This window comes from Microcaecilia unicolor, chromosome 13 (genome assembly GCF_901765095.1).
Source record: "Microcaecilia unicolor chromosome 13, aMicUni1.1, whole genome shotgun sequence".
In the NCBI taxonomy this organism is placed as follows: Eukaryota; Metazoa; Chordata; class Amphibia; order Gymnophiona; family Siphonopidae; genus Microcaecilia; species Microcaecilia unicolor.
This window is the reverse complement of record NC_044043.1, coordinates 25,450,128-25,472,143: the sequence shown is the minus strand read 5'-3', so window position 1 is coordinate 25,472,143 and position 22,016 is coordinate 25,450,128. Positions and strand designations below refer to the sequence as shown.

At 45.5% G+C, this 22,016-nt stretch overlaps 1 protein-coding gene across 4 annotated transcripts in view; it reads right to left on the bottom strand.

Annotated features, from left to right (window-relative positions):
• The window catches only part of SGSM2 (small G protein signaling modulator 2), a 551,979-nt gene that overhangs the window by 292,371 nt on the left and 237,592 nt on the right, over nucleotides 1-22,016 (bottom strand). For all 4 annotated transcript variants that reach the window (XM_030185728.1, XM_030185727.1, XM_030185730.1 and 1 more), the window contains exon 7: nucleotides 13,681-13,815. In XM_030185728.1, the coding sequence (XP_030041588.1) occupies nucleotides 13,681-13,815 (135 nt within the window). The remainder of the gene's footprint in view (nucleotides 1-13,680; nucleotides 13,816-22,016) is intronic.

Here is a 22,016-nt window from a genome sequence, read left to right as displayed (position 1 = left end):
TTAAACGAGGGCCTTGATCTTCTATTCTTCTCGGAAACATGGATCCATGTGTCCAATTACCCTATACTCTTAGACCTTTGCCCACAGGGCTACAAGATATTACACTGGGACAGAAGAAGAAAGAGGGGAGGTGGGTTAGCGGTAATATATCGCTCCCATCTCATAGTAGAAACATGCACAGATTTTTTTCTCCCCTTTCCTTGAGATTGCTGCAATTAAAATCCATCACCCATCCCTCCATGACTACTTAGCTTGCGTTCTGTTCTGTTCTATAGGCCACCAAATACTACTACTACTATAAATCATTTCTATAGCACTACCAGTCGTACGCAGCGCTTCACAATTGAACATGAAGAAAAGACAGTCCCTGCTCAAAAGAGCTTACAATCTAAATCAGGACAGACAGGACCAATAAGGGATAAGGGTAGGAGAGACAAAAGGACACAAAGGGAAAGGGACTATTGAAGAGAGGAAGACAAGATAAAGGTTACGAGCAACTGATAAGTTAGGAGTCAAAAGCAGCATCAAACAGATAGGCCTTTAGCCCGGATTTGAAGGCGGCCAGGGATGGAGCTAGACGTAACGGCTCAGGAAGCCTATTCTAGGCATAAGGTGTGGCGAGATAAAAGGAACGGAGTCTGGAGTTAGCGATGGAGGAGAAGGGTGCAATTAGGAAACATTTGCCTAGTGAACGGAGTTCCTGGGAAGGAGTGTAGGGAGAGATGAGGGTGGAGAGGTAGTGAGGGGCTGCAGAGTGAATGCACTTATAAGTCAATAAGAGGAGCTTGAATTTTATACGGAAATGGATAGGGTGCCAATGAAGTGGCTTCAGGAGAGGGCTGATATGAGCATAACGACTTTGGCGAAATATTAGTCATGCAGCAGAATTTTGAACAGATTGAAGAGGAGAGAGGTGGCTGAGTGGAAGACCTGTGAGAAGCAAGTTGCAGTAATCTAAGCGAGAGGTGATGAGAGTGTGGATGAGGGTTCTGATAGCGTGTTCAGAAAGGAAAGGGTGAATTTTGGCGATATTATAAAGGAAGAAACGACAGGTTTTAGCAATCTGTTGAATATGTGCAGAGAGGGAGGAGTTGAAGATGACCCCAAGGTTACGAGCAGATGAGACAGGAAGAATGAGCGTGTTGCTGACAGAAATAGAGAATGAGGGAAGGCGAGAGGTTGGTTTAGGTGGGAAGATAAGCTCAGTTTTGGACATATTGAGCTTCAGGTGGCGGTGAGACATCCAGGTAGCAATGTCAGAGAGGCAGGCAGATACCTTGGACTGGATTTCTGCCGAGATTTCTGGTGTGGGAGTCATCAGCATAAAGGTGATACTGAAAACCGTGGGATGAGATCAAAGCACCAAGGGAGGAAGTATAGATGGAGAAAAGGAGAGGTCCTAGGACGGATCCTTGAGGTATACCCACTGACAGCGGGATAGAGGAAGAGGAGGATCCACCAGGGTATATACTAAAAGTACGTTGTGAGAGATAAGAAGAGAACCAGGAGAGAGCAGAATTCTGAAATCCAAGTGAGGACAGCGTGTCAAGGAGTAGGCTGTGATCAACAGTATCAAAAGCACCAGAAAGATCGAGAAGGAGGAGGATAGAATAGAGCCCTTTGGATTTAGCCAGGAATAGATCATTGGAGACTTTATTAAGTGCTGTTTCAGTTGAATGAAGGGGACAAAAGCCAGATTGGAGTGGATCAAGAATAGGTTGAGAACAAAGAAAGTATCTTGGATAGAAAAGGGAGGAGAGAGATGGGGCAATAGTTGGAAGGACAGGTAGAATCCAATGAAGGTTTTTTTTAAGGAGTGGTGTGACTGCGGCATGTTTGAAGGCATCAGGAACAGTCACAGTGCAAAGCGAAAGGTTGAGGATATGGCAGATAAAAGGGATAACAGTAGGAGAGATAGTGCTAAGTAGATGGGTGGGAATAGGATCAGAGGAACAGGTAGCACAAGTCTGATCTACCTTAACTTCCTGAATTGGACATGAGTGCTTGATCCTGAATCAGAGTTTATTCCATTTTTCTCTGCTGGATTATGCTTACATAGATCAGACTGTATTTATTTATTTATACCCCGCATTATCCCAAACTGGCTCCCCGTTGGCATCGCTATGGGGCTGATCCCGTTTTCCACCTGCTGCCTGCATCCGGGAGTCCGGCCCCCAGCAGCAATCAGACAGTACAAGGCCCGGCACCAGTGCTAACTTCAGCCCTGAGGAACCTTTGAGCCTACCCAAAAGTGGAGGCCCTTGTTGGTTCCGCCCCTCTGATGTCACTCGACACATCCATACACATGCAGCCATTTAAGTTTTGTTTTTTGTATACCATCCATTTTCTAATTAGAAATACTCTGTGTCCATCCCATGCCTTTTTGAATTCTATCACTGTTTTTGTCCCTACCACCTCCCTTGGGAGGGCATTCCAGGCATCGACCACCTTCTCCATGAAAAAGTATTTTCCTGACATTACTCTACTACCCCGCAAACTCAATTCATGTCCTCTAGTTTTACCATTTTCCCTTCTCTGGAAAATATGTGTATCTATATTACTTCCTTTCAAGTATTTAAACATCTGTACCCTATCTCCTCTGCCCCTTATTTCCTTCAGGGTCTTCCAGTCTCCTCTCCTAAGTCTTTTGGGGCGAGCCCCATACCATTTTTGTCACCTTCCTCTGGACTGCTTCAAGTCTTTTTACATCCTTAGCAAGATATGGCCTCCAACACTGAAACAATATTCCAGATAGGGCCTCACCAAAGACTTGTACAGGGGTGTCAGCACCTCCTTTCTTCTGCTGGTTACACCTCTCCCTAGATTAATCACAATTAAAAATGTTAATCTTATTTATTTATTGGGGTTTATTAACTGCCTTTATGAAGAGAGTCAACCAAGGCGGTGTATAGTAGGTACAGTTTAACATAAAACTTATAATTTTGTTAACAGCATAACAATAGTAAAATAACCAAGAATAAACATAACTACAATAAATGAGATAAACCTGAATACAGTAAATTGAAACCTAATAATCTTCCTTTAGTCATAATTATGGGCAATAACATTCTGTTGCCTGTCGCCTTCTGATCATTCATCTGCCAACCTTCTTGCTTCAGACTGAGGCAGCCTGGACAGAGAAATCATATTAATTTGTTAATTCTGTTTAACTTTGGTTCAGTCTTGCAAGTGGTAGAATGCCATCTGGGTTTAATTACTCAAATGTCTAGCTTTTGCTAGACTAGAGGTTAGAAAGGTCAGCGAGAAATGAAACTTTCTTTGTCCCTTTTTGAGTGATGGATTGTTAATGCTAGTTCAAAGGCATAATAAACCACATCTGGATGCCATTCTAAGTAAGGCATACTGGACAGTCTCGAGGGGATCAGCAAGCAAGCAGTTTTAAAAGATTAGGCTGAATGCTGTTTAGAAGGAGATAGTTTAGATTTAAATAATTCTAGATAATTTAGATTTTGTCTTATAAGGAATTCTGATTTCTGCTTATTTTAAAATATGTTTTATTCTGTTTAATTAATAAGTTCTATTTCTCTATGTAAAATATCTTTTCAATTCAGTGTTACATCTTTGTCTGACTTTTCAAGTGAGATTTGTCTGCAGTTTAAGAGGTCATCATCTGGTTTGAATTATCCACAGTCCAGGCTAGGTGAAAGAGGTCAGGAAAAGTCAACTCTTCTTGATGGATTATAGCTAAGTGTAGGACTGGTCTCCTGAAAGTAATAACAAACCATGTCTGTGTGCCATTAAGTAAGATTGGCCCCTTAATGAACCCAGCTAGTTATGAAGTTAACCGGGAATCTGAGAATTTAATAATAATAAAATGCAGGAGATAGGTGCCACATTGTCTAGTTTGAGAGGCCCCAGGTCATAGGTCAGTTTAGGAAATATCAAACCTATGTAACTGATATTTTGAGTAAATGTGTAGAGATAATTAGTTCAAGACAGGGTAATCAATCTATTCTTTACCATCTGGTGAGAAAGGGGGGCTAGAGGGGTTTAGGACCATATATAAATGAGAACAGAAGCAGCTTATAGAACAGACAGGAGAGCCAAGACACAGAGAGACGGGAGAATACAGGACACCGAGAGCTAAGACACAGAGACACAAGACACAGAGAGCTGAAGGAGAGAGCTAGCGCTGATGTCCTACTTTGTTTGCTGGCAAATAAAGAAGACTTCTCTCTCATTCTGGTGTGTGGTGTTTGACTCCTGAAGTACCATAGATTCTGCTAACAATAGTGGTAATTCCTGCATCAAGACTATCACTGAGATAGTACGATGTCACCAACCTCGGTACCGATGTCGATACCAACGTCAAAGGACCAGACCGATCTGAAAAAAGTCGCTCGCGCTGAGCCTCTCGAGCCAACTGGGTCCTTTTTTTCATTAACTTATGTACTTATGAGATTTTTTTTTTTTTTTTAAATTTGCATGACGTCTTTATTGAACAATTGAACAAAACAAAGTTGCTTCCTTTACAGAAAGAATGAAGCTCTGATTCTTAACTTATACAGTCACACAGAGAAAACCCAGCACTTCCCCTTTCTATAGCTATGACGTACATATTATAACCTCATTGAACTTCAAAATTTGTAAAGATTTTATATTACTATTAGTCCCGACCCACCCTTCCCGCCAGGACACCTATTAGCATACCATATAAACCTCCCCCATGAGGTTCTCTGGAACTATTCTAATTATAAAATTATGAAAAATGTTTCCAAATCGAATGCCATTTACTCATCTGGTGTTTTCTTTCAGCTAACAGCCTATCCATCTCGCGCACATATCTCGGTTTGTTCTGCCATTTAGGAATTGATGGAACTCCCACCTGTTTCCACTGAGAGGCAATAACCACCCTGGCCACCCCCACCGCAAGTTGCACCAAGACCTGTTGGTGCCTCTGTAGTCCTGGAGGTCTTGCGGAAAAGAGAAAAAACTCTGGTGACCAGGGAATTGGGCCTCCCGCCCATTTCTGTAACCTGCTGTGGACTGATTTCCAAAATGCTTTAACTTTTACACAGCTCCACCACACATGCCCCATGGTACCCCTATGTCCACACCCCCTCCAGCACAGTCCCCCAGAACCTGGAAATATTCTCCTGATACGATCCGGGGTGAGGTACCATCGAAACAGAACTTTCACTGCATTTTCCTTAAACAGGACATGAGTGGACACTCCCACCGCTGTTCGTTCTATTCTCTCCCACTCGGTCTCCCCCAAGGTCACACCAAGCTCTCTCGCCCAACTTTTCCTATGTAGGGTATACCTGGGTGCCTGTGCACTTATTCCTCGATATAACCGACTAATCAAACCTCTGGACGAGGCAAATCTTTGACAGATTTCCTCCAGGCCTAGCCGTGTCCTTGTTATTACTGATCTAACAGCCTCAGTTTTAAGAAAGTGAGTTAATTGGTGATATGCAAATTCATCCCCTTCTCCTCAAGGCCTCAAACGAGAGCAGAGACTCCTCTTCAAACAGTTGACCCCAGCGTCTCGTACCCTCCTTATACCACCTCGTGAATACCCCCACTTCAGTCCCTGGCAGGAACAAAGGATTGAATGCAATGGGTGCCATCCGTGTAAGTGCACACTTTCCCTTTGGAAATAGGCTGCCCCAGTAATGGACAGTGACACAAATGGACAGACACATCCCCTCCTCCAAAACTCGAAATGTTTTAGGAAGCCACATAAGTGCCCCCAACGGCCTTGACCCCACAGAATGTTGTTCCAAATGTACCCACTGCCTATCAGGGTAATCTTGATACCATTCGATAGCAGCTTTCCCTTGTGTGGCCCTATAGTACCACATGAGATTGGGGACACCCAGGACTCCTTGTCTCCTGTCCTGATAGAGACGCTTACGTGCCAAGCGTGGCCACTTACCAGCCCAGACGAAACGCATGATAGAATCCTGCATTGATGCAAGAACTCGCCTGGGCATCACACTTGAAACAGATACAGCAATCATGGTAACACGTTCATCTTGACTATGGCTATCCTACCAAACCAGGAAACCTCTTGATCCCCCCACCTCTCTAAATCTGCCTTAATATTACTAATTAATCCCTTATAATTGACCTCAAATAATTCAGTTAAATTAGAGGTTATATTCACCCCCAGATATTTAATTTATTAGCCCATCTAAACGAATATGATGCCTTCAGGTAGTCAACTGTATCCGCTGAAAGCGTAACATTCAAAGTCTCCGACTTTGCCATATTAACCTTAAACTCCGACAATGCAGAGTATTCATCAATGAGGCGTATAAGATTTGGAAAAGTAGTCAAAGGACGTGTTACATATAACAGAATATTGTCCGCAAAAAGGGCCATTTTGTGGGTTCTGATTGCCACTCGAGCCCCCGAGATTCCCAGATCTAGCCATATGCGTGAGGCAAAGGGTTCCATGACCATAGCAAATAATAAAGGGGATAAAGGGCAGCCCTGTCTAGTTCCCCTATGCAAGGTAAACAACTCTGAGTTGCTCCCATTTATTCTAATGCAAGCTCGAGGGGACACATAAAATGCCTGAATTGTGTTCCAAACCCCATCACCTCCAAAACCTTATACATAAAGGGACAATGAACCCTATTGAAAGCTTTTTCTGCATCTAAGCTAAGGAAGACGTTGGTGAGGCCCCACCTGGAGTATTGTGTTCAGTTTTGGAGGCCGTACCTTGCAAAGGATGTTAAAAAAATGGAAGCAATGCAAAGAAAAGCTACGAGGATGGTATGGGATTTGCATTCCAAGACGTATGAAGAGAGACTTGCTGACCTGAACATGTATACCCTGGAGGAAAGGAGGAACAGGGGTGATATGATACAGACGTTCAAATATTTGAAAGGTATTAATCTGCAAACGAATCTTTTCCGGAGATGGGAAGGCGGTAGAACGAGAGGACATGAAATGAGATTGAAGGGGGGCAGACTCAAAGATGTCAGGAAGTATTTTTTCACAGAGAGGGTGGTGGACGCTTGGAATGCCCTCCCACGGGAGGTGGTGGAGATGAAAATGGTAACGGAATTCAAACATGCGTGGGATGTGCATAAAGGAATCCTGTGCAGAAGGAATGGATCCTCAGAAGCTTAGCTGAAATTGGGTGGCGGAGCAGGTGGGGGGAAGAGGGGTTGGTGGTTGGGAGGCTAGGATAGGGGAGGGCAGACATACGGTCTGTACCAGAGCTGGTGATGGGAGGCGGGACTGGTGGTTGGGAGGAGGGAAATACTGCTGGGCAGACTTATACGGTCTGTGCCCTGAAAAAGACAGGTACAAATTCAAGGTAAGGTATACACATATGAGTTTATCTTGGGCAGACTGGATGGACCATTCAGTTCTTTTTCTGCCGTCATCTACTATGTTACTATGTTACTATGAGACATAAGGGCCTTCGATTTCTCTTTGCTAAGAACATGAGGTCTAAGGTGCGCCTAATATTATCCATGGCCTTGCAATACGACACAAAACTGACTTGGTCGGGGTGTATGAGTGTCGGCATCAGTGGTCTCAGCCTGCTCGTCAGCACCTTCGCTAGGATTTTAACATCAGCATTCAATACCGATATGGGCCTGTACCAGCCACACTCTTCAAGATCTTTGTTTGGTTTGGGCAACACCGCTATCCATGCCTCCATCATGGATGATGGTAAGGTCCCCCCCTCTCCCACCTGATTAAACAGATCTACAAGGAGTGGTGCCAGCTCTGGTGCAAACTTCTTGTAAAACTCATTAGGAAGCCCATCCAATCCAAGAGATTTACATGAGAGCAAACCTTGAATGGCTTCCTGAACCTCCTTTGGGGTAACAGGTTTTTCCAGCATTACCTGATGTTGAGGAGACAAGGCAGAGAGTTCACTATCAGCCAGGTAGGCATCAATGGACTCCAAAGGGAGAGCTATCTCCTGAGAATATAGATTTTGATAGAATTCTCTAAAGCATTTGCGAATATGAGTTGAATTACACAACACTGAGCCCTTGCCGTCACACACTTGATTTACCATACGATCAACTTTTTGTCTCCTCAACTTAATCGCAAGAAGACGCCCCACCTTATTGGCAGCCTCATATGTTCCCACCCTTAACCTCTCTCTTCCCAAGCTTAGCTGTTCCGAATAGATAGTCCAATATCGTCCTCTCACCACATAACTGATGCCAAATCAGGGGAGATCTATTCACCTTGTGCTAACCCTCCAGAATTTGTATTCTCTCCAGGCATCTTGCTCTTTGAGCCTTGCGTACCCATGATCGCTTACTAGCAAGTTGTAAGAAATATCCCCTGGATACAGCCTTCAGAGCATCCCATACTGTGGCCAACGGAGGACCCAAATCCAAATTGAATTCTAAATACTCCTATATCCCTCCTCCACCTCTTTCTCCTGTAGCAAACTAGTGTTTAAGGTCCATCTCTTGTCCTTTATTTCTGGCCTTATATTTGGTAGAGTAACCCATACCGGAGCATGGTCTGAAATTGTCACAGTGCCTATTCCTGCCTGGGGTCCCCTTTCCACCAGCGCAGCATCCACTAATAAATAGTCGATGTGCGAGTAGGAATCATGTACTTGAGAGTGAAATGTATAATCTCTGTCCGCCATATGTGTCAATCTCCATAAATCTATAGTTCCCAGGGAGTGAGCCAGAGCCTCTTCCCCCCCCCCCCCCCTCTGTTTTAGGGGCTCCTGATCTGTCTACTAGGGTTCATGACGGCATTAAAATCACCCCCCACTATTAAGGAGCCCTGTACAAATGATGCTAAGGAATTCTTCACCTTGGCAAAGAACTCTACCTGCCCACTATTTGGGCCATATACAGATGCTATCGTTAAATCTATCTGGTCTATTTGAATATGCAAAAATATGAAACGCCCTCCTGGGTCTTTCTTAACCTTCATTACCTTTGCCCCTACCTTATTATGAATCGTTATCGCCACTCCATTTTTTTTGGACGTCTCAGAGGAAGCATAGTATACCCCTGGGTAACTCGAGCAGGAGAGAAATCGTTCATATTTGCGGCGAAAGTGTGTCTCTTGTAAAAGTACCACATGTGGCCTCAGCTGCTGTAGCTCTTTATATAGCTTCTGCCTCTTTTGAGGCATATTCAATCCCTTGACATTATAGGATATTTTTAACTCTGCACTCATTGCTCTAGGTTTATATAACACATATCTTCAATATTCAGCAGTTTCCACACATTCCAACATATTAGACATCCTGGCCTAAACATCCCAACCACCCCCCGTTCTCTGTCCCCTCTAGCCCCTCCCACCTCCCTCTTCCCACTCTGTGATTGAACCGCCTCCCTCAACCAAGTCCCCTCACCACCCCCCCCTATACTTATTCCACCCCCTGATTACACTGCCCGAGTCCCTACCCTTACAGAACATCCCCCCTTCCCTTTATTCCCACCAGACCATGCCTAAAGCACTGAATGGGATTTCCAGAAGAAACAACCCACTGACCCGATGTACCACCCTTCCCCTCTCCCACATATTTCACACATCCCCATCCTATCATACCTTTAGCACATTATACCATTCACCAGTAATCCCTCTACCACATGCAATAAACAGTAATATCTGAGCACTGCCCAACTGTTAAGCAAATAATTAGTCCCAATGCAATTGCTTTGCGTTTTCAATCAGAGTCAGCATGTGCACAAACCAAGTCAGGTCCCTGGCTTCAGAGCCTTCTGCCCCACTCGATTCCATTTCTAAAGCCTGGCTTTCGTGGAAGGCGCTATCCCCGCTGGCAATACCGCTGTAGGAGTCAGACTCGCTTCATGCAAACTCTGCCAAGATTCAGAGACCCGACGAAACCGGAACTGCTTGCCGTTTAGTTCAAAGCAGACAGCAAAGGGAAAGCTCCAGCGATAAGCAGGCTTCTCCTTAACCAAAATTTCCAGGACAGGTTTCATAGCCCTTCTCTGTGCCAGCGTGTACAATGATAAGTCCGGAAAAACAGCAACCCTCGCATCATTGTATTCCAGAGTTGGTAGCTGGCGAGCCCGCTGCCAGACCCGTTCCTTGAATGAATATGACGTGAAGCGCAATACTATATCTCTGGGTCTACTGGCCAAAGCTTAACCCAGTGCGCGGTGCGCCCGGTCGATCTCCACTGCTTCTGGATCGTAATTTTTGCCCAGTATTTTTCCACATAGTGTGCGCACAATAGTAGACACATCCTCTCCACCACCCGTCTCTGGAACACCTCGAAATCTCAAGTTATGTCTGCGTCCTCTATTTTCGAGGTCGTCTAGTTTATATTGTAGGTCCTCATTTTGCTCAGACAGTTGAGCAATACGCGACTCCAGCGCCTCATTAGCTTCTGCCTGTTCATCGGCCCGCTCCTCCAGTGCCTCCACGAGGCCCCCCCAGTTCACTTAAGTCTAGGCTGATAGCATCCACGTGCTCTAGGATCTCCACCTTGGAGGCCTTGATTTCCTCTCTTATCGCCTCCAAACATTTTGCCAGATCTTCTGGGGCGCTTTTCTTTTTGATGGTCAAGCAGCTCTGATCTGCATGGGAGGATGCCGTGTCGGAGTCAGACGACCGCCTTAACTCCGGGGACGCATGGCGCGGCGGGCCCTTTGCCGCCTGCCGAGTAGAATGGCGCTCTCCCTCTCAATGCTGTGAAGCCGACAGTTTGCTCATTTCAGACAGTTTTTTATTTTATTTTTGTTACATTTGTACCCCGCGCTTTCCCACTCATGGCAGGCTCAATGCGGCTTACATATTATATACAGGTACTTATTTGTACCTGGGGCAATGGAGGGTTAAGTGACTTGCCCAGAGTCACAAGGAGCTGCCTGTGCCTGAAGTGGGAATCGAACTCAGTTCCTCAGTTCCCCAGGACCAAAGTTCACTACCTTAACCACTAGGCCACTCCTCTTACAATCGATGAAACACCAAAATTGTGGCGGATGATTGCGGATAATGGCTCAGGATTGTAAGGAAGTGCAGGAGCTAAGGTTTTAGGCAGCCATCTAACCTCGTGACCTCACTTCCTCCACTGAGATTTTTTTTTAAGATTCACTTTTATTTTCTGGTTACATTATCTTTTCTTATTTCGCTCTAACCTAATAAAGGGAGTATTAGGATCCATAAGCTAGTCAAGCAGTACACTGAGTTAACCTAAAAAAAACCCAAAAAAACATTAGGGGGTCTTTTACTAAAGCTTAGCTCGAGTTATCTGCAGCCAGGCCCATAGCAATAAAATAGGCCCTGCTGCAGATAACTCGAGCTAAGCTTTAGTAAAAGACCCCCTTATACTTGTTTTGTTATGATTCTGCTAGCAGGCAGGGGAATGTTTGGGACTCACTCCTGATTGGCTTGTTAAGTGCTGAGCTGACATCTGATGCAGCAGACTCAGAAGCCTGATCTACTTAAGCCTACCTTTCCCTACAACTCTTGCTTTGGCGTTTGATTGCTTTGTTTGCTCAGCTGAAGTCAGCCTGTGCTTGGGCGCTTGTGTTCAAATTTGGAGTTTAGCCATTCTCCTCAGTGCTTGCTTATTCTGTGTGTGTGTACGCGCTGGGTATTCCCAGCATGAGCTTGATTGCCTCACTCCCCTACAGCTGGTCTGCTTTCTGCTGCTCTAAGGTTGTGCTGTCTGTGGTAAGCTGGTGCCTTGTATTGTTCCAGTTTGTTTATTTAGTTTTCTCTCTCTCTCTGTTCCCTTTGTTGTGCTGAGCTGTTGCTCTGCTCCCTCTGCCTCCATTTGGCAGTTCCCCTGTCCATGTATATTGCTCCTGTTTGTTGGTTTTAGTTCTCTTTGTTTGCTGAATCTGTCTCCTGTTGCCGGTGAGCTGTGCTCCTTTTCTGGTCTGTGTGTGTCAAGGCAGCTTCCTCTGTTTGCTTACTGTTTCCTTTTCCCTTGTGTGTTGTGGGGCCAGCTTTCTATATTCTTATAGGTAGTTTTTCTTTTCCTTTGTGCGCTGTATGGTACAGCCTAGTTCCTTGTAGGTCTTCCTGTATCTTTGTATGCTGTAAGGTACAGTCTAGTGTGCTGTGGGACACAGCCTAGTGTATTCCTATGAGTGGTTTCCCTTTTTTCCTTGAGTGCCTAGTGGCATACCTTAAGAGTATTCCTTTGAGTGGCTTCCCCTCTCCTGGTGTGCTGAATGGTTCAGCTTAGAGTGTATTCCTATACTTGGTTCCCTTTTTCCCTTGAGTGCTGTATAGTACAGCCTAGAGTGTTCCCTTCTGGGGCTTCCTATATTCTTGATCGCACTGTGGCACAGCCTTGTATATACCTTTAGAGGTTCTGTCTCTCACCCTTTTCCTTGTGTTTCTACCCTGCACTGTGTGCGCTGCTTGTGCTCAGTCCCTTGGGGACCCTTCGTTGTTCTTTCTCCCCTCCCGGAGTGTGACTGGGTTCCCAGTCGGCCGTGAAGCCCGCTTGCTTGGACTCTGCACTAGTGGGTTCCCGATCAGCCATGAGGCCCGCCTGAATGCTCTAACTCCCATTTTCTGGTGATGCCTGTTAGCTGTTGTGTGTGTGCGGGGATTGGTGGCTGGGTGGTGCATAGGGCCTGTTCGGTCTACCCTAGGCCAAAATCCTATACTAGGCCTCAGCCTGGGCTCGAGGGCTCACGTCCAGAATAACAGTTTTCTTAGAGAACCTATATTTCTGTGTATGCAACTGGACTAATAAAGCAAGAACACTACTTTTTCCTGAGCTAAAGACTGCTCAGTACTTCCTATGCCTTCTGCCCCAAAGCCAGATTTATTTATTATTAACTATTTATAAGTTGCCTATGTCCAACAAATACAGACATCTAAAAAAACAAACATGAAAACAAATAATAAACTAAAATAATAGAACATGAAAGTCTTTTCTACAAAAGCCTCCTCCATGGGCTAACAAATGGAACATCCATATCATAACTGATGAACGTTCAACATTGCTACTGACGCTACTGTCTAATGATGCCACACCCCCTTCCTTTCATGATGCCAGTGGTCGCATGGCTCTGCCATCTCCTCTTTAGTTGCAAAATCACAGTGTTAATTTTCTACAGTAAAATGGCCCTGAAAATTTCCTCTCTCTACCTGGTTACTTTTAGCTGGGTTAAAAAATTGTTCCTTGAAAGCATTTTTAGGCCAGAGAGTAAAGTGTATGCATTCTATTATACTTGGTCGCTACGCAAACAGTATATGTGAAAGACAGGTGATTTTAGAAGACATGCTAGCTTGCTCTCAAAGAAAAATTAATCAGGTATTTATTCTTTGAAAATCTGCTATCAAATAACAATGGTAGACAAATCTGCATACTCTGCAAAGACGCAAGCTGTTTGAAAATTGCCCTTAAATGCTGTGTGGCACAAGTTGATATTCTCTATCCAGCCTTTAATGGATAGAGGGCACATTTCTTTGGGTTGGCATATAATAATGATTGATAACTTTTGTTTCTATGCACTTTTATTATGTTATTTTATGAGATGTGTTTTGCTGATGCTATAATTTATGTTTTTGCATGTTTTATAATTGAGTGTATTACTGTAAACCACTTAGAAGATTTACAGTAGACTAGTAATAAATGTACTTCAATAAAATGGATTGATGTTGCAAAACTAAACAAAACACTCAGAAATGGCATGGCGCAATCATTCTGGTTTATCACTATCCTCATTCCCAACCACTACCAGAATGTCTACCACAGGTGATACTCACTGGCTGGACCATCACATTATTCTTCCCATACAGTAGATGTGTCCTAGAGTTCTGGTGCAGAGACTCCACGTACTCTCGTGCTGAGGCAGCAAACTTATCCTCTGACGCGCTTCCACTGGAATGACGTTTCTTAATCTGCAAGATAGAGACCAAACATTTTCTAGTGCAGACTACACCTAGAAATAATGTGGAGTGATCCATTTACTTAGTATGTCTCTTATCTGGTTGATGACACCACTCCTTATTTGCCTCACATCATGGTGCTTCCAGTGCTTCCCACTATCAACCTTCCCTTCCCCTTGGAAGCGGAGTGATGCAGTGCTCTCATGTTGTCAAGTAGGTCAGATGTCAATAGGACGGGATTCTAATATAACAAAGAGAGGGAACCAAGTACAAAAAGACCAAACAAAAAGAAAGAGCACAAAGGGCCTTTAAAAACGGGAAGGAATACAGTTTTTTCATTAAAATAATCCTTTAATGGTGAACTTTGATTGAAGAGCGACCCGACACGGGCCGTGTTTCGGTGCTGCCGCACCTGCGTCAGGGGTCTGCATTAAACATATTACAATAAACAATAATTTAAATAAATAAAAACACGTAAATAGGAACCAAAATTATCAATAAAAATAGATGACAAATCTAGATACATACATAAAATAGAATATTATGTGTTTCAGACTAGTACCCATTCATTAGCAAAAAAATAAGGCAAATGTAAAAAAATATAAATACATATAAAAAATATATATAAAAAATAAAAAATATAAACATATATTTTTTATATGTATTTATATTTTTGGCGTAAACTCATCTTTTTGCTCTAAGTCCATTTGCATGCACGTTTTTGTTTTAAATATAATTTTTTTTTTCCATTGGGCAAACTTTTTTCATGTGAAATATTTTTAAACAAATATAATCCACATTTGCCTTATTTTTTTGCTAATGAATGGGTACTAGTCTGAAACACATAATATTCTATTTTATGTATGTATCTAGATTTATCATCTATTTTTATTGATAATTTTGGTTCCTATTTACGTGTTTTTATTTATATAAATTATTGTTTGTTTATTGTAATATGTTTAATGCATACCCCTGACGCAGGTGCGGCAGCACCAAAACACGGCCTGTGTCGGGTCTCTCTTCAATCAAAGTTCACCATTAAAAGATTATTTTAATGAAAAAACTGTGTTCCTTCCCGTTTTTAAAGGCCCTTTGTGCTCTTTCTTTTTGTTTAATAGGACGGGATTCCACATCTACAAATTAGACGTGTAAGATTTTCAAAACTTGCCATGGGGTGTTCTGTCCCCATTTGCTGTTTGTTGTTATGTATATAGGTTAATCATTTTCTGTGGCAGATTACATTGTCTATATATTAAGTAATATTATGTACTAGGACTACAAGTTCCTGTAGGCTCTTTCAGAACACATATTCCAGGTCTCTGTCTTATGGGACTATTTCTATTGACTTGCCTTCTCTCTAAGTAAGCTGGGAAGGGAGCCCCCCTCCCTTTTCAGGTCTGTATCATGCTTCTTTTTTTTTTCTTGGCCAAAGACTTTTATTGATAAGTATGGATCCATAATACAATAAGCAACATTTGCCATCAAGTTCAAATGACACCAAACATCCACATCTCACAGCAGTTTAGACATTTGAAGAAGATTGAGCCACTGGGCAAGTCCACCATATATGCAGGAAAGTCCCCTATCACCACATTTTCACCAGCATTCAGCAGGATCTTGCAGGTATGTTTTATTTAAATGCTCTGAGGTATAGTACCACTAGTAAAATATTTTAAAGCCATTTTCAGGAAGACATTGAGCCACTGCAGGCGTCAATAAATACCTGAATCCCTTCTCCCAAGTATCCAGGCCAAAGACAGTTTGTAGGGCATCCTCCCATCGACATATACAGTGAAGTTGGGTGTTGGTATATAATAATAAAGCTGAGTACAGAAGAAACACACTACCACTTCCTCCCCCACCCCTTATAGCTCATTCTAATGCTGTTTCTGCCAGGCCCAATTCTTCCAGTGCTCTCTGACAAATGAAATCCCTTCCTTCCAACCCATATTCCTCCTGTAATTCATCAAACGTAAGTAACCTCCCATCATCCCAGAATTGTCCTATAGTACTCAAGTCATCGGAGGCCCATCTTCTATAAAGTGGGTCACTAGGTCCACATGGGAATCCAGGGGAGATCTGTCTGCAAATAACATATGTGATCTGCAAAATATTTTTTGCGAATTAAATACCTTGTCTTCAAGGGTGACTAACCCCAACAGAATACTGGGCTAAGTGGACTATTGGCTATTCTTATGTTCTATGTTACTACTACTACTACTATTTAGCATTTCTATAGCGCTACAAGGCGTACGCAGCGCTGCACAAACATAGAAGAAAGACAGTCCCTGCTCAAAGAGCTTACAATCTAATAGACAAAAATAAAGTAATCAAATCAATTAATGTGTACAGGAAGGAGGAGAGGAGGGTAGGTGGAGGCAAGTGATTACAAGTGGTTACGAGTCAAAAGCAATGTTAAAGAGGTGGGCTTTCAGTCTAGATTTAAAGGTGGCCAAGGATGGGGCAAGACGTAGGGGCTCAGGAAGTTTATTCCAGGAGTAGGGTGCAGCGAGACAGAAGGCGCGAAGTCTGGAGTTGGCAGTAGTGGAGAAGGGAACAGATAAGAAGGATTTATCCATGGAGCGGAGTGCACGGGAAGGGGTGTAGGGAAGGACGAGTGTGGAGAGATACTGGGGAGCAGCAGAATGAGTACATTGTTCCCATCTGTTCCAGCACTGTGAACATGAAAAGGTCAGCACATCATGTTGAATGCTTTTTCAGCATCGACTGATAGCAATAATGCAGGTATCTTATCAGCCTGGGCCTATTGAAGCAGATGCATCAAGTATCGTATATGTCATATGTCTGATGTCCCACAATGAATCCCGCTTCATCCTCATGTATTAACCGAGGCAGCACTAACTGAAGTCTTTTAGCTAAATTTTTGTGAATATTTTATAATCAGAATTCATTAAAGAAATCGGCCTATAGGAGCCACATGTATGGGGATTTTTACCTGGCTTTAGCAGCAAAGTGACAGCCGCCAGCCACCAAGAGTGGGGTAGTCTCTGCTCATCATCAAAAGATGCAAACACCCACAGCAGTATAAGTACCAAGAGTTTGGGGAAGATTCTTTTATTGCCCATTGAATTTCCTCTGAATTTATAGATTTAGATAATTAATCTGCTTCTCCCTATGACACCTAAGGGAGATCCACATCATTCAGATATGTCTGGATCTCTGCCTGGGTGGGCTTTCATAAAAGTGATAGAACTCAGCCTTTATCTGCTCCAGTGAGCAGCATGTCTCACCAGACTCAACCATAATAGAAAAAACATAATTACGCTGGACTTGCTTTTTGAGCTTAGTGGCCACCAATCTACTAGCACAGTCACCAAACTCAAAATGCTCTTGTTGTACTTGCTGTAACTGATCAGATAACCCAGCCATCTGAACCTCATTGAGCTCCAGCCAAAACTCATGGAGGTGGTCAACCTTGTCAAATCAGATGGATCGCTCTTATGTTGTCTTTCTAATATCGCTATTTGAATTCTTTTGGGCAGACCTATGTTTGTGAAGATGGGCCTGCAAGGCTATAACATGCACTCATATAACCACCTTTAGACCTTCTCACAGTGTGAGGGGTGCAATATCATTAAATTCTAAATATTCTTTAATATTTTTCTCCAAGGATAACACACTTTGCGGGTCCTGCAGCAGGGCATCATTCATCTGCCAATATATGGGGCCCGAGTTCCTATCCACTGGTTCCTAAGAATCATTACCACTGGTGATTGATCTGACCAGGGAATGGGACGACTTCCCTATGAGGAAAGGCTAAAGCGGCTAGGGCTCTTCAGCTTGGAGAAAAGGCGGCTGAGGGGAGATATGATAGAGGTCTATAAAATAATGTGGAGTTGAACGGGTAGATGTGAAGCGTCTGTTCACGCTTTCCAAAAATACTAGGAGTAGGGGGCATGCAATGAAGCTACAATGTAGTAAATTTAAAACGAATCGCCGAAAATCTTTCTTCACTCAACGTGGAATTAAACTCTGGAATTCGTTGCCAGAGAATGTGGTAAAGGCGGAGCTTAGCAGAGTTGGACGGCTTCCTAAAGGAAAAGTCCATAGACCGTTATTAAATGGACTTGGAGAAAATCCACTATTTCTGGGATAAGCAGTATAAAATGTTTTGTACTTTTTTGGGATCTTGCCAGGTATTTGTGACCTGGATTGGCCACTGTTGGAAACAGGATGCTGGGCTTGATGGACCTTTGTTCTTTCCCAGTACGGCAATACTTATGTACATAAATACAAGTGATAATTTGTGTCTTTTTCCATGCATCAAACATGCTTTACACATCTATTTATTTAGATTTTGCTCACACCTTTTTCAGTAGTAGCTCAAGGTGAGTTACATTCAGGTACTCTGGATATTTCTCTGTCCCAGGAGGGCTCACAATCTAAGTTTGTACCTGAGGCAATGGAGGGTTAAGTGACTTGCCCAAGATCACAAGGAGCAGCAGTGGGGTTTGAACTGGCCACCTCTGGATTGCAAGACCAGTGCTCTAACCACTAGGCCACTCCTCCAACATGGACAGTTGCTCTATAAAACTACCCCCTTGGGTTTATTTTTTTACATAACATGGGCTCGGGTTTAATTTTACACAACACAGGATTGAATTTATAACAAGGTGACTAACTGAAAAATTCAAAAAAAAAAAATTCCAAATCCAGCCCAAAGACTGCTCAGATGTCAACACACAAACTTACACCTGCTCCTAAAAATGTGCAAATCTATACACGGACCAGCATGAATAATAAAATAAACATGTATGTTGCAACTCCACCTCCATTCTGTGGAAACCATAACGCCACAAATTTTCTGTGTCCCCCGTTCCGGGCCCTTACCTGGCGGTCCGCGGACGGGAGCGGGAGCCGGGGCACCCGTGGGACCCGGGAGGGCGGGGATAGTCTGCCGAGGGGATCGGGCACTGCCGCCGACTACCCCGAGGCCGGCGATCCACAGACGCCAACGCCGGCCTCGAAGAAGGAGAACCGCCGGCCAAGATGGCGGCGCCGGCGTCTTCGTTCTCTTCGCTGGAGCGTGGCCGGCGAGGTAGCTCCGCCTACTTGCGCCGGATTGGCGCACCCCCCAGAGAGACTCCGCCCGCTGGGCGGGAGAACCAATCCAGGCCCTAGGTCTGCTTGGGCGAAGGGGATTGGTTCCAGCGGGCACTAGCGAAGGAACGAGCGGGGGATTTAAACGGAGCCACGGAAGGGGTCCAGTGCTTCCGTTTCGTGTTTCAGAAGCCATCTCTTGCGAAGACTGTGTTTGTTCCTCGTGTCAGCTAGCCGTCCTGCTAGCTATTTCCTGTGAAGACTGTATTTGTTCCTCGTGTCAGCTAGCCGTCCTGCTAGCTATTTCCTGTGAAGACTGTGTTTGTTCCTCGTGTCAGCTAGCCGTCCTGCTAGCTATTTCCTGTGAAGACTGTATTTGTTCCTCGTGTCAGCTAGCCGTCCTGCTAGCTATTTCCTGTGAAGACTGTGTTTGTTCCTCGTGTCAGCTAGCCGTCCTGCTAGCTATTTCCTGTGAAGACTGTATTTGTTCCTCGTGTCAGCTAGCCGTCCTGCTAGCTATTTCCTGTGAAGACTGTGTTTGTTCCTCGTGTCAGCTAGCCGTCCTGCTAGCTGTCTCCGGTGAAGACTGTGTTTGTTCCTCGTGTCAGCTAGCCGTCCTGCTAGCTATTTCCTGTGAAGACTGTATTTGTTCCTCGTGTCAGCTAGCCGTCCTGCTAGCTATTTCCCTCAGACTGTGTTTGTTCCCAGTGCTCAGCTAGCCGCCCGGCTAAGCCACCTCCACCAAGGACTGTGTACTCACATCCAGTCAGGCCAGCCGTCACCCCGCGGTTCCAGCAGTCCTGCTGGCCGCCCGCAGCTGAGGGCTCAACCCTCGATGAACGGCGGTCGCTGCGGGTGAAGATTCGGGGTGCTCGGCTGTTTCCTGGGGCCTTGTGGGGCTCGGGGAGACTCGAGAGCTCACCAACACCAGAGCGACATCAGAGCCGCGACAGAAAACGGAAGCCATGAGCTCGCCGACGCAACCTGATCTACGGGACCTGGCCAAGGTTCTCCAGCAGCAACAGGAACAGCTTAATGCCCTGTCTGGGGCGCTCCAGAACGTATGTTCTCAACTTTCCACGCTTCAGGTACAGAACCAGGCCGCTGCGGTCCAGGGGGCCGCAGCGGCTCCCCGTGTGGGAGGGTTCCGCATGGGACCTCGGTTCCCTGAACCAGCACGATATGATGGGACCCCTGGAGGTTGTCGGGGGTTCCTTAACCAGTGTAACCTGGCCTTCCGGATGCAACCGGAGGCATTTGCTTCGGACCAAAGTAAGGTGGGCTACATTATGGGCCTTTGCGAAGGGAAGGCCCAGGACTGGGTGGCCCCCCTGAACGAACAACAGGACCCTATTTTGGATGATTATAGTGAATTTCAGCGCCGGTTCCGGATGGTGTTCGACCTTCCGGGGAGACCCTCCTCCGTGGCGTCGGAACTGCTCCGGATTCATCAGGGAGAAGGCACGGTGGCCGACTATGCCATCCGGTTTCGAACCTTAGCCACGGAGCTGCGTTGGAATCCGGAGTCCTTGATGGCCATTTTTATGGAAGGCCTACAAGAACGAATCAAGGACGAATTGGCGGGACGGGAGATCCCCGGACAATTGGATGCCCTCATCTCGCTCTGTATACGAGTAGACACCCGATTCCAGGAGCGAGCCAGAGCCCGGGCGGAGCGGCAGAAGTGGGCACGAGGGACCCCCCGGACGGGCAAAGGGCCGCCCCCTCGCCAGGGGAACCGGGACTCCACGGAGCCCGGGGAAGAGCCGATGGTGATGGGCCGTCAACGGTTGACTCCCTCCGAAAGACAGCAACGACAGTCGAACGGACTGTGCTTCTATTGTGGGAAGGCTGGACATTTCCTCCGGACTTGTTCCGTCCGGCCGGGAAATGCGCCCCCCAAGGCACCCTGAGGGGAGGGTTCTTGGGGCACTCCGCTCCCCTACCAGATTCCCTGATCATCCTACCAGTAACATTACGGTGGCAGGAGGCCACGATCCAGACCCGGGCCCTGGTGGACTCGGGGTCAGGGGGCAACTTTATTGGACTCGAACTGCTGCAGCAAATGGGCTGGCCCACGCTTCCGCGGAGGCCGGTGCTGCGAATAACCTCCATCCAAGGGACTACCCTTCCCCAGCCGGTCACGGAGATCACCCCCGTGTTGGGATTGCAGGTGGGGGAGGATCATCGGGAGGAGGCCGAATTCTTAGTGTTATCCCGGACCATCCACCCAGTGGTCCTGGGATTGCCGTGGTTACGGTACCACAACCCGGTTATCGACTGGTCCGGGGGAAGAATTCAAGCTTGGGGTAATTCCTGTCAGGAGACCTGTTGTAAGGGCCGGGCTGGCAGCTGTCCGGCCTTAAATACATTGCCCGATGAGGGACGGGTTGAACTGGGCTCGCTGCCTATGGACTATAAAGACTTTGCAGATGTGTTTAATCCCAAGGAAGCGGAGGTGCTACCGCCTCATAGGTCTTTTGACTGTGCCATTAATCTGAAGACGGATACGGTACCCCCACGGGGCCGACTGTACAAGCTGTCCCGAGGAGAGTCCAAGGTAATGCAAGAATACATCCGTGAGAACCTGCGAAAAGGGTTCATTCAGCCTTCTACGTCCCCAGCCGGGGCAGGGTTCTTTTTCGTTACCAAGAAGGATGGGTCCCTGAGACCTTGTATTGACTATCGGGGATTAAATGCCATCACCGTGAAAGATCGTTTTCCTCTACCGCTCATTCCCGAGCTCTTTGACAGGCTGCAAGGAGCTCAGATGTTCACGAAATTGGATTTGCGGGGGGCCTACAATTTAGTGCGAATCCGGTCAGGGGACGAATGGAAAACGGCCTTCAACACCCACGAGGGACATTTCGAATATCGGGTGATGCCGTTCGGCCTCTGCAATGCCCCTGCGGTGTTTCAACGTCTTATCAACTACGTGCTAGAGGATTTGCTAAACTCCACGGTGATTGTATATCTGGATGACATCCTGGTTTACTCTAAGGACCCCATGGAACATCCGGGCCATGTTCGTGCGGTGCTGCACCGCTTACGACAAGCCCATCTATTTGCTAAGCTCAGTAAATGCGCCTTCCATCAGCGGTCCTTACCTTTTTTAGGGTATATCCTGCTTCCAGGGGGGTTACAGATGGAGC